This window comes from Sander vitreus, chromosome 22 (assembly GCF_031162955.1).
Source record: "Sander vitreus isolate 19-12246 chromosome 22, sanVit1, whole genome shotgun sequence".
Classification (NCBI taxonomy): Eukaryota; Metazoa; Chordata; class Actinopteri; order Perciformes; family Percidae; genus Sander; species Sander vitreus.
The window spans coordinates 3,794,718-3,808,115 of NC_135876.1; the positions used below are offsets into that span (position 1 = coordinate 3,794,718).

The 13,398-nt window shown below is 40.3% G+C and overlaps 1 protein-coding gene across 1 annotated transcript in view; it reads right to left on the minus strand.

The window, feature by feature from the left end:
• cubn (cubilin (intrinsic factor-cobalamin receptor)) overlaps nt 1-13,398 on the minus strand; it is a 99,939-nt gene that overhangs the window by 62,313 nt on the left and 24,228 nt on the right. Inside the window, exons 14-21 of the mRNA XM_078281249.1 lie at nt 12,416-12,572; nt 11,587-11,762; nt 9,070-9,235; nt 7,440-7,665; nt 6,701-6,831; nt 4,907-5,096; nt 1,858-2,018; nt 451-632 (exon numbers count right to left, since the gene is read on the minus strand). Of these exons, the coding sequence (XP_078137375.1) occupies nt 451-632; nt 1,858-2,018; nt 4,907-5,096; nt 6,701-6,831; nt 7,440-7,665; nt 9,070-9,235; nt 11,587-11,762; nt 12,416-12,572 (1,389 nt within the window). The remainder of the gene's footprint in view (nt 1-450; nt 633-1,857; nt 2,019-4,906; nt 5,097-6,700; nt 6,832-7,439; nt 7,666-9,069; nt 9,236-11,586; nt 11,763-12,415; nt 12,573-13,398) is intronic.

The following is a 13,398-nucleotide window of genomic DNA, read 5'->3' on the forward strand; positions in this document are numbered from 1 at the left end:
TTCCATATGATTTTGGATTCAAACTTTTTTTAGCAACAGTGACGGCAATGCCACAATAAAAGCCATTAGATGGCAGAAGGGTACTTTGCAACGACAGTTTGAGTTTCTCAGAGTTTACAAGGTGCACTTGAATGCACCGTGAATGCACTGAGATCTAAGGGCATTTTCACATATCGTGTATATATATATATATATACATAGGGTGTTATATAGGGTTGCATATAACTGATCCCCATGGGTTTCGTGTCAATATGTTCAGAAAAACTCAGCTTTCTATAGTGACCCCCAAATTTTTTCTAGAGCAATGTGTAAAGAGATAATTTGGCACGGGGGGCGTTGTTCATGTTTGTATGTTTTGTGTTGTTAAAAAAAAAAGTTTAAAAAAATTGTTTATCACAACAATAAAATCATGCATAGTGCACACCACACACTGTGAGGTACAGTACTCACAGCCAGGTAATCAAAAGAGCAGGAGGAGCTGGACTCCAGGTGGAAATCAGAGAAGGAGAGGAGGAGCTGGCTGCCCTGGCTGGTCCTGATGCTCCAGTAGCACTCAGCGTTAGGGTGGTAGGGCAAGGGGTAGTTAGGGGAGGAAAATCCTCCGGACGCAGTTGTCAACATCCCGCCACAGCCTGGGGAATAGGAATGAAATCAAATGAGCAGGTACAGGGTCTACATGTGTAGAATGCGTGTTTAATATAGCTTGGACAAACAGTGGTTTGTTAGAAGTGGTGAACCATGCCTCTAAGCATAAACTGCCTACCATCCACTAGGAGACTTTGAACAGACTTTTAATGGACTAAAGTATGACACCATCTCACATCTAAAGACAATCATCTCACATCTAACGTTAAAGACTGTTATAACATGTAAAGACTGGGGATCTTGCAGGGTCACATTGCAAGACTACAACTAGATTCATTTTGAAAGATGTAACCAAGCTAGCTAGCTACTGCTAGCATTAGCTGGTAACTTAAGGGAAAGTTTGCAGATGTTCTGTTCTGCCGTACATGCTAATGAATGTTGTTGACAATGTTCACATGATTTAACTACACTACCAAGACTATACATTTGGGATAACATCAAGACAGATTCCAATACCTGAACTTGCTGTTAAACGTCACGTCATTTAGCCGACACTTTTTATCCGAAGCAACTTACAGTTGCTATACAGTATATATCAGAGGTTGCAGGCCTTTGGAGCAACTATGGGTCTTGTTTAGGGACACATTGGTTGATGTATCGCAGTGGGAATCGAACCCAGAACCCCCACACCTAAAGTATGTGTCATATCCACTGTGCCATCACCACCCCTAACTTGCATATCGGCCAATACCGATAACCGATCTGATACGAGTGTGTTAAAAAAATACATATATTCTATTATGTTTTAACAGTTGTATACTAATATCCCTGTATGGATGTGATATGATTGCTGTCCTTGTTGTTAAACTCTTTGTGAAACATGAACAAACACAAACAATGAACACTGTAGAACTTTCTTTTATTATCCAGTTTGACAGCGAGTCATAACGGAAAAAGAACGTAAATAAACTACTTTGAAGTAGATTTTCTTCAGGGCTAAATTGTGTGGTATCGAATCCGTGCATAAACTCCAGTTCTCGCCGAAACCGATACTAGCATTCTAGGCAGTATTGGAGGCTTTTCCGATACTGGTATCGGTATCAGAACATCTCTAATATAACGCAAACTGACATAAACGGTGTACTTTCCCTTGGTGAACATTTGTTCCCCTAGCTTGTTCAGCAAGCCAAGAAGTTAACATAAGAAATGTCCATGCTTATAATTCGGAAAGAGACGCTATCGTGACCATTAAAAAAAACAGTGCTCACTCACCAGTCTGTGTGCCATCCCAGTGGGCAGTGAATCCACGATACGTGGCGCTGTAATCCGAGTGGAATCTAACCCAAAGACGATTGCTATGGGAGACCAGAACTGGAGGCCCTTGGGAGGCACAGAACCTACCAATCAAGGGAGATGTCTCGTAGCCCCCTTCCCTGCAAAAGATGGTGGAAGTTCAGAATGGAAGTGGCCATATTGAATAAAGAAAGACACAACAACCGCTTGATTGAAGTCATTATTTTCTCCCAGTCTGCTTGGTTCCCTGCAACACTAACTCTGCTGTCACTTCAGACATTAACATTGTCTTTTTGGAGCAGGAAACATGATCAGGATTATCACGTTTTAGAAGTGTGGGGAAATCCAAATGAAAAATTGATTTGCTCTACCTCCTTGATTGAGACTCTTTGAAATCAGTCCTTCCCTAATACACCCGTACAATCTAACTAAAATGTCTGTGGAGGAACTTTAGTCACATACAGTGGGGCAAAAAAGTATTTAGTCAGCCACCAATTGTGCAAGTTCTCCCACTTAAAAAGATAAGAGAGGCCTGTAATTTTCATCATAGGTACACTTCAACTATGAGAGACAAAATGAGGAAAATAAATCCAGAAAATCACATTGTAGGATTTTTAATGAATTTATTTGCAAATTCCTCTGGAAAATAAGTATTTGGTCACCTACAAACAGGCAAGATTTCTGGCTCTCACAGACCTGTAACTTCTTCTTTAAGAGGCTCCTCTGTCCTCCACTCGTTACCTGTATTAATGGCACCTGTTTGAACTTGTTATCAGTATAAAAGACATCTGTCCACAACCTCAAACAGTCACACTCCATACTCCACTATGGCCATGACTAAAGAGCTGTCAAAGGACACCAGAAACAAAATTGTAGACCTACACCAGGCTGGGAAGACTGAATCTGCAATATTAATTAATTAATATATCAATAAAAAAATGGAAGACATACAAGACCACTAATAATCTCGCAAGATCTCACCCCGTGCAGTCAAAATGATCACAAGAACGGTGAGCAAAAATCCCAGAACCACACAGGAGGACCTAGTGAATGACCTGCAGTGAGCTGGGACCAAAGTAACAAAGGCTACCATCAGTAACACACTACGCCGCCAGGGACTCAAATCCTGCAGTGCCAGACGTGTCCCCCTGCTTAAGCCAGTACATGTCCAGGCCCGTCTGGAGTTTGCTAGAGAGCATTTGGATGATCCAGAAGAGGATTGGGAGAATGTCATATATATATAACAATGCTGAGTTGCATCCAAAGAACACCATACCTACTGTGAAGCATGGGGGTGGAAACAGCATGCTTTTGGGCTGTTTTTCTGCAAAGGGACCAGGACGACTGAGCCGTGTAAAGGAAAGAATGAATGGAGCCATGTATCGTGAGATTTTGAGTGAAAACTTCCTTCCATCAGCAAGGGCATTGAAGATGAAACGTGGCTGGGTCTTTCAGCATGACAATGATCCCAAACACACCGCCCGGGCAACGAAGGAGTGGCTTCGTAAGAAGCATTTTAAGGTCCTGGAGTGGCCTAGCCAGTCTCCAGATCTCAACCCCATAGAAGATCTTTGGAGGGAGTTGAAAGTCTGTGTTGCCCAGCGACAGCCCCAAAACATCACTGCTCTAGAGGAGATCTGCATGGAGGAATGGGCCAAAATACCAGCAACAGTGTGTGAAAACCTTGATCTCTGTCATTGCCAACAAAGGGTATATAACAAGTATTGAGATGAACTTTTGTTATTGACCAAATACTTATTTTCCACCATAATTTGCAAATAAATTCATTAAAAATCATACAATGTGATTTTCTGGATGTTTTTTTCTCATTTTGTCTCTCATAGTTGAAGTGTACCTATGATGCAAATTACAGGCGTCTCTCATCTTTTGAAGTGGGAGAGAACTTGCACAATTGGTGGCTGACTAAATACTTTTTTGCCCCACTGTATGAATGGGAAGTAAGGCAACTGAAAGAGAGAGTCGGAGCGGGGACCCCCTACTACTCATATTGTATAAAATGAAGTTGCATAATAAACTGGGCCTACAATAACGTATAGGGCGACCTAAAGCCTTTAAACATACCTTTTTTTGCATAGAATACTAAGCTATTAAAATAACCTAATAATTTTTGGCATGATTTTATAAATCATGTTTTAATGTTAAACATACATCAGCACAGTGAATCCTTAGGATTGACTGTATCTGTGGATGGCTACCTTAGTGACTACCTTACCTATAGGCCAGTAAGCCTATCATCAGTGGGGATTTATATCTGCTAATAATATGTTGGATTCATGTTAAGACTTAACAATAATTTGGAGGCCCCACTGCATTGACTCTGAGGATGCCCTAGTTGAAGATCCCTGCTCTAATGTGTCTGAGTACGTGCACATACTCACACAGCATATACTGTATGTGCACTGTGTTACAGTATGGGATATGCTAATCTAAAGCCACTCTAATGCCACACATTTCTTGCTGTGTAATCATCCTGCAAGACGCATCTAGCCTGCCAAGTTTGGGTTTAATTTTTAAGCGACAGCACGCAGGCATTATACTTTTAGCATCTAGATTCTCTGCTTAGCAGGCTGTCATTTCAGACTAATGGATGAAAGCCCATTTGTCTGACAGCCTGTTATCCAGAAAACAAATATGCATTGCCCCAAAGGGCCGTTTTCGCTACACACTCCCTAACAAAAGCACATGGCTAATTATTATACGCTGCCTCGAAAGATTAGGCATGAGGAGTGAGATTGGTTAAGGTTAGTGTAAGAATATCAGTGTCAGCCAATCAAAGGCAGAATTTGGGCGTGCCTAAACCTTATTTGGAAGGTCTGATGATGTCATTCTGCATAATAATTAGCCAGGGAATGCACGTTTGTTTTCGGGACAACAGGCTGTACGGACAAATTTTACGCTCCAATGGGACATTTTTTTGGACAATCGGAGCTTCGGAATTATGAGTCATGGGAAGAGTGGCATAGCATACCAAAGATAGTCAAATTCTACAACTTTATGTCATCCTTACCTGATCTCGACAAAGTCAAAGTTGCACGAAGGAGGGGAGCCTTCCAGGTGAAAGTCGCTAAAGTTCAGCATGATCTGCATGTTGACTTCCACAATGATCTTGAAGATGCAGTCTCTGTTGTTAGGGTAGTTGGCAGGAAAGTTGGGTGAACTGAAGGACCCTGTAGAAGAGGTGAAAGTCTCACCACATTCTGATGGGAGGGAGGGAGAGAGAGAGAGAGAGAGAGAGAGAGAGAGAGAGAGAGAGAGAGAGAGAGAGCGCGAGAGAGAGAGAGAGAGAAAGGTTTAGTCCTTGTGTTCCTGTCGACCATGCAACTTTTTTTTGTTCTTCTGGGTCAAAATTGTAACTTTTCTTCAACGTTTTGGTCGTCTTTTTCGACACTTTTGTTGCCTTTCCACAAATGTTTTTGTCTTTTGTTCAATGTTTTTTGTCACTTTTCCCAACATTTGTCACTTTTATCCAAGTTTTTTTGTCACTTTTTTACAAATGTTTTTGTCGATTTCTTCTGTGCCTTTTGACATTTTTGTGTTTTTCCCCACGTTCTTTTATCTTTTTTTTTTTCAAATGCTATAAAATTGAATAAAACACCCAAATTCAATGAAAGGAGGGGACTGATCATTTATTTTACTTGTGAAGAAAATTGTAGGGAACCATCCAGGTTATTTCTTTTGAAAATTTGGTTGAAAGAAACCCAAAATTTCTGAGAGAGAAACTTTTTGAAAATGGGTCAAATTTGACCCGAGGACAACAGGAGGTTTAAGCACAACCTTGTATTCGGAGTACTGCGTTTTCATTTTATCCAAATTAAAAAAATATACTGTATGACTTGTATTGAACTGCACAAAAAGTCCGAGATTGATGAACGTCAACCTAGAAAAAAATCAGATGCACCCTCAACGGCTGTACTAAGTGATTTTATAAAACCTGGGACCCATTAATAAACTATGTAAATAATTTACCCGGCCTGGAACTATAAAATCATGCATTTATTGGTGATCTGTCCGACTTGCTTAAACAGACTCGGATGCACGTGGTTGTTGTGTTTTTGTTTCGCTTTATTTGGTCCTTTTTCATTTATTTTTTTGTGATCTGTCTGTTTGAGATGTTGCTGTCGTTTAGGTTTTTTTAGTTTTTGTTCTCTACCTGGTATTACTCATCTTCTTTATTCTTTTTTATGACTTGGGGTGATATGTCAGCTCGATGGTGTTTTTTGCCCCCAACTGCTCTTTCCAGGCAGCGCTGCGACCGCTGCCTTCAAGGCATCTAACCCTAACCTTACTGTATTGTTTGATAAATGGAAAATTCGCAAAAATAAAGTGCTAAAAAAAAAGAAAAAAGTCAGAGATTATGGATAAGAATATGAAAAAGGTTCTTGCATGAGGCCGACTGTGTATGCTCATACTAATACAACCCTATCTATCACATTGCATTACACATCATGTCAAACTTCATACTTATCATATAAGTATATAATATATTCATACTTCATACTACTAGGCATCTTGTAAGATTCATGGAATTATTAGGGTTTTTTTTTTTCCTGGATGACCCTGCATTATTTTGGCCTCAGTGCCAGGTGCCCCCGTATGCTAACACAGTGGTCTCACTATGTAATGCATAAGAAGGCTGCATATTTTGAGTGTAGTACTAATGTCAGTCTGAACATTCTCAGTGACGAAGAAGTGATACACACCTCTCAAGTTCTACTGTTACATCCGCCTAAATATCTTCAATTTAAATACCCAATTCAAATGGATGCACAAAAAAATGAAAAAAAGACAATCTTCTGTGTACCTGTGGTGGCATTGATTGAGACATATCTGGCAGAAAATCCTTCGGTGACTAAACTTGAGTCCGACACAAACAGCAGGGTGAGCAGGCTGTCAGTGCTGGTGATGGATGGAGGCAATGAACGCCCACAATACCTGCAAAGAACACAAATCTTGTAACTCACCATATAAAAATATACATACAGTATGTGTGTGTGTGTGTGTCTCTCTGTGTGTGTGTGTGTGTGTGTGTGTGTGTGCGTGCGTGCGTGCAGTGAAACATTATGTTCTGACTGTTTGATGGCAGTTATGTTCTAAAGCACAAATAAACACACACACACACACACACACACACACACACACACAGGCAGAATTTGATGTTTTATTATAAATTAAATTATAAATTAATTAACAATATACAGGCCTACAAGTACAACTGAAATGTTAGACAATTAAACACTTAGTTGATTGACACAACTGTTTTGATCGTTTCCAGATTCTAAGATGTGAGTATTTCTGTGCATTGAGTACTTTTACTTTTTCCTGATGATACTTACATAATTTTACTTAAGTAACATTTTCAATACAGGACTTCTACTTGCAACAGAGTATTTTTACAGTGTGGTATTATTACTTTTACATAAGTAAAGGATCCACAAGGTGCCACAATGTTGGATTCTGAGTGAATTTGGAGCTTCATCCTGTGTGTGTGTGTGTGTGTGTGTGTGTGTGTGTGTGTGTGTGTGTGTGTGTGTGTCATGTACCTGCCAATCTTGTTTCCCGTCTGCACAGTGCCATTGTCGTACACCTCCAGGTAATCAAAGTTACAGTTGGCGTGGTACTCTAGGTTGAAGGAGTCAAACGACAGGCGAACCAGGTTGCCTGGGGTGACACTGATGTACCAGGTACAGTTGGCACCGTGGGGGTAGTTGTTGGGGTGCCCGGGGCTTGTGATGGTGCCCGAAGGACTGGTCAGGGTATCCCCACAGCCTGGTACAGGACAAACAGGACAACTGGTCAACTTTAGAGATCGGTAGACTTTTGAAAATTGCCAGACAGTGCCACTGGCATGTAGATAAATATTAGTATTTTTTGTAGATTCTTAGCATTAATGGCAAGTAGAACATGGCCCAGTTTGCATGTTTCAGCACATTTACAACTATGCATAATTCAATCTCTCTCTCTAATCTATAAAGCAAAACTGCCCACTTGCTGCCTGCCAACACCTTTGTTGCCATTTTCAACATATTGTTTGACGATAATTTTAGTGACAGAATCACTACATCATGGCATGTACAGGGAAATGGAGTGAAACATTTTTAATATAATAATATATAATATAATTTTTTATATTTAAACTAGAAGTTTCTCAAAGGTACTGAATGTTTTAAAAAGTTAAATGCAAGGTAAAAGCTGTCACTGCAACTGGAACTGTAACATAGTGTGTTTGTGCAGTGTGGCTTTTAAAGTGTTAACGAATATATATTTTTGCTTGCCTATTTTTTTCATTGTCTGATTGAAATGAAACTAACATCTGCTGAGGAGAAAGACTCTTAAATCTTAAATATCCGAGTATGCTTTGAAAGACAGCCTGCATTAGTGTAAACTAGAGTTACAAGGTAGACCGAGCTACATTTAAAGCCGTTCATGTGTTTACTTAACTCTATGTTATGCATATAAAAAAACTCTCAGATCATATGTCCACTCAGTAGGGGGATGCACGTTTGTTTTTAGTATGACAGGATGTCGGACAAACAAGCTTTCGGTCCAATGGGACATTTTTTGGGACAATGAGCCATGGAAACAGTGGCACATCCTTTTTCATCCTTACCTGATCTCGACAAAGTCAAAGTTGCAAAGAGGGGAGCCCTCCAGCTGAAGTTTACAAGCTTTCAGCCACATCTCATGCTCTTTCTATGGTGAATGGAGCTGACTATAGGGATTTGTCTTTCAGTGGTTATCTTCGGTCAGACTCAAAGATGACTGTTTGAGATGAGTCCTGTTAATTTAGATTTTTTTGAACGCTGTAGGACGCTTGTGCTTCTTGCTGATTGATGTTATACTTGCCACAGTAGGATGTTAAATTTGATCATGACTGAAAGTCATAATGCACAAAAAAAGAAGAGAACATATCAACCAGGCACACCTGTAAATATACTAAAGCGTATTTCAAATTAAAATGATCAGAATGGAACTAAACAAGACCGAAAAATCTAACAAAAACCCAATCGAACCACATTAAAAAATGTAAAAGACGAAGGATAAAAGCTGTGTGTGTTACTATTTTTGCTAATAAACATTATCGGTGGTGAGATACAGGAGATGTGTTTCTAACCTAAAGTAGGAAGGCAATCAGAGGCTTAAATCTTTGCTTAATATTGGTACTTCTCTCACCCTCCAAGGCAGAGCCATAGGCTGCTTCAAAGCCATTGTTGCTCACAGAGGAGTCTGTCTTGAAGCGGATGTACATAGATCTCTGAGTGGACTGGAGCCGGGGGGGGGTCTCAACACCACAAAATGTCCCCAGCAGAGGAGAACTGGACGTGGAGCCATCCCTCACCTGGAGGAAGGAGGAAACATGCACCTTCATAACTGATCATCTCCATCCATTATCTATCCATTATCCATCCATCCATCTATCTCTCTCTGTCCACCCAGTTCTCTCCATCCATCCATCCATATTCATCAACCTCCATCCATCCATCTATTCATATACTGTATTTCCATCTACCCATACATTAGGGGTGCATGATATAGCGACTCAATATCGTTATCGCAATATCATGATGCGCAATATTATATCGAAAGTGTCGCAATAAGTAGCCAATATTTTGTTTATTTTGTGGAGCCCTGCGTCCCGTCCATTGGCTGTGTGGCTTAGTTGTGTTTGATATAGAACCCGCTTGAAACGCTGTAATGATCCTGTTTCATTGGCCAGTTACCGTGCCACTTGCACATGTTAGTGCACGTCAGTGCACGGGTCCACTACGTGACAAACCTTATGTAGCATACCACGTGTATGCATATTTCGACAGAGTGATAGTGTAAGTGAAGAAATAGAGACAACAAAAACAGAACGAATCAGAGAAGGGAAAGAAAAGAAAAGAAAGGACTAAAGAGAGAGCAAAGGGAGTCAGTGGAGCAAAAGAAAGAACACAAAAGTAAGAAAATATGTGTTGCTCAGGGAGAAGACCAAATAACAGAGATTGAAGAGGAAACTTTAGTGGCCAAAAGTAATCCCATGCTGCATCTTTTTCTCAGCGGTAGCTGTCCCGCAACTTTATAAATAATATTGAATATTGACTATATTTTGATTATTTTTCATCCACGACAGACCTGTGGTCCAGCCGCACTACGGAGCCGTACATAAGTCTCAGTGTGCACTATATTGTTGTGAATCTATTTTGATGCGTTTTCTCATAACTTTTGTAATTGTACATATGTTTAAAATAGGGCTGTCAATCGATTAAAAAATGTACTCTGTGATTAATTCATCGAAATTAATCGCATACATAATTAACTGAACCGATACTTGTAAAAAAAGAAAAGAAAAAAAAGGGTACTAAACAACAGTTGGTGACATTAAAGAACGGCTTGTTTATTGCTAAGGTCATATGGTCAAAATTAAATGATTTAATAATAATGTATAACAATAACTTATTTCACTAGTAAATTGAACGACAAAAACAACCACCAGATGGTAAAGGACATTTACAATAACTTCAAATGCACCACGACGCTGTAGTTTACCAGTGTCATTGAACGCACCGTCTGTGTTGTTTCTCCGACAGCAGCTGCAGATTGTTACATACCGGTGTTGAATCCTCTACAGTAAAACACAGTCAAACGTTACACCGTTTAGCGTTAGCTGTCAGCATTGTCACCGTGTTTAATCCAACTACTAGCTAGCGGTAGGCTAACGTTAGCTGCTGTCGAGTATAGTGTTAACTAGCGTCACGTGCAGCGGTGTTTCTGTTGCCTGTATCGTCTGTTTCAGAGCATCAGAGAGAAGGGCAGACATATCAGTAGCACCAGATTTCGGTAGCCAGGGTTGGCAGGAAGAAGATTTTTACAAGTAAATGTTCCAATTAATGATCCAGGCAGCACATTCTCGTCTCCCTCCTTCATTTTACAGTCCAATGGTGGCTAGAACGGCTCTGGGTCAAAGTTCAATATGGAATGGATTAATCTGCGTTATTTTTTTTAACGCGTTTTTCTCAGATTAATTAATCGAAATGAACGCGTTATTTTGACAGCCCTAGTTTAAAAATATCAAAATAATAATAAATAATGAAAATAATTGCAATATTCAACATCAATATCACATTTTGTCAATATCGTGCAACCCTCCATATCTCCATCCATCCATCCATCCATCCACCCACTCATCCATCCATCCATCCATCTCCATCCATCCATCTCCATGCTTCTCCATCCATCCATCTATCCATCCATCCCTCCATCTCCATCCTTAAAGCTGCTAAATGCTTCAAAATGTTTCAAATGTATGTGAAAGAGGTCGGTCATAGTGACAAATCCACAGAGAATTATGAGCAACATCTGGCTTCTGCCCACTGGCAGGCTCATATATTAGCTACGGCCCGCCCTCTACATATTAAATGTAAAATGACAACCTGTGACCATGGCAAATATTTCCATCTAAATTGTAGTGAAGTAGAAGTATAAAGTAGCACAAACATGTTCTCGCAAGTACAGAACTTGAGTAAATGTACTTATTTACTTTCCACCACTTGTGGTGAGGACAAGGAAATGTCGGTGGGGATGTCTGTGCACGGAGACACCATCCACACCAAAAATAAATAAATAATAATAATAATAGTTATAAGAAGGAGAAGGAGAAGAAGAAGAAGAAGAAGAAGAAGAAGAATGGTGTGGCTGTTTTTCGTTTACCTCAACTGAGTCAAAACTGCAGGAGCCTCCCTCCACATCAAATGACAGGAAGTTGAGGGTAACCACATAGCCCTCTGGCTGGTTAATGACCCACTCACAGACCTTGTTGTGGGGATAGGCATTGGGGTGGTAGGGAGAGCAGAACTGCCCAGTCCCAGACAAAGTACCTCCACAACCTGGGGAGAGAAGGGTTAATGGATGGTCAGTGGCGAATGGAATGAACATAGCTTTGACTTCTTGTCCATTCAAATCTTTGCCTGGATCTGTAATAATTCCTTTATCATGGTTTAGTGGTGCTTTTTCAGTAACACTGAGCTGTTTCCCAGGGGGAAACAAGAGATTAAGACCGCCTTGTCACAGCCATACTGCCAAAGACCTAGCAGTCCCCAACTGCCTTTAGGAGGTTCTATTCACCAGGGAAGAGACCCAACTCTGTTAAGCTGATCAGCTGATCAGTTACCCACTCCCATATTATCTGAGTCTCTCATCCCTTTTGGGAATGAGGATTACAATGTGAATATAACCCAGCCCACCGATTGCTCTGCTTCACTTCGCTGATGGCCTTTTTTTTGTCAGGAGAGTGAAGATCTAGAGTTAGATCTACACTAGATTAGAACTAGAGTGTGGATCTAGGGTTAGATCTACGCTAACCATAACCATAACCATAACCCTAACCGCCATACCCGGGGTATGAAGGTATTAAGTCCACGTCCATCCTCCATTGGCATCTTTATCCCACAGCCCAAACAGACTCAAAACATGCATCACAGAACAAGCAACACATAAACATGAAGTCATATCACACGTGTGTAAATGTGTGGAGTCTAACCAACGGTGTAGACAGCCCTGAAACCAGCCCGGCTGATCGAACCGTCAGACCTGAAACGAATCCATAGGAAGTTGGAGGAGGAGAGAATGGGAGCCGGCAGGGAGCTCCCACAGTACCTCCCTATCAGAGGATCAGTCTCCATTCTGCCATCACGAACCTGGAAAGAAAGGGGGGAGAAGAAGAGGTAAGAGGCAGTTTTAATGGTGTCAACAAAAACTATGACAAACAATATTTGTTGAATAACTATTTTTCACAATGAAAACAAGACTAAAACTAGAGATGCACCGATTGACCGGCTGGTGACCGGAATTGGCCGATTTTCGGTCATCATCGGCGTCATCATCGGTGTCAGACTGACCAGCCACCTGCCGGTGGGGATGCATAGCGCTCAACACCAACATTAAAAACCTACCGCCGGTAGCTAATGTTAGCAGCAGATAAGCCTGTTGACAGCAACATTGGTATTGTTCATATTTATGCACAATGACAAATAAAGCAAACTTGCTAAAAAAGGAACTACATGCTGTTTTCAGGTAACGTTACTGTTGACGTTCAAACAGGCCTGTGTGTGTTTTGAGAAATATCTTTATACTGCAAGGCTATATTTATTTTATTTGTTATTTATACATTATTTTACCTTTTTACCTTCTACCTTTACCTGTTTTCCCTGTTTTCATACATACATAAGTTTAGTTTGCTAAATATATCACGTTTTTAGTTGGATATTGGATGTGAAATGAAAGAAATGGTTCTTCCATAGATGTGAGTGAATTTCCCCCACCAGTAGTAATTTATATAGTTCTATTTTATAGTGATCGATTATCTATTCAAAAAATGTTCTATGAAAAATGGTAAATTTTCTATTAAAAAAAAAGATAAAAAGAAGAATAAATATTTGTGTGTGCTGTAAAGTGGTTAGAAAAAAATGAAATTGGAATCGGCTAAAATCGGTATCGGCTGGTCAAACTCAATGAAAAATCGGA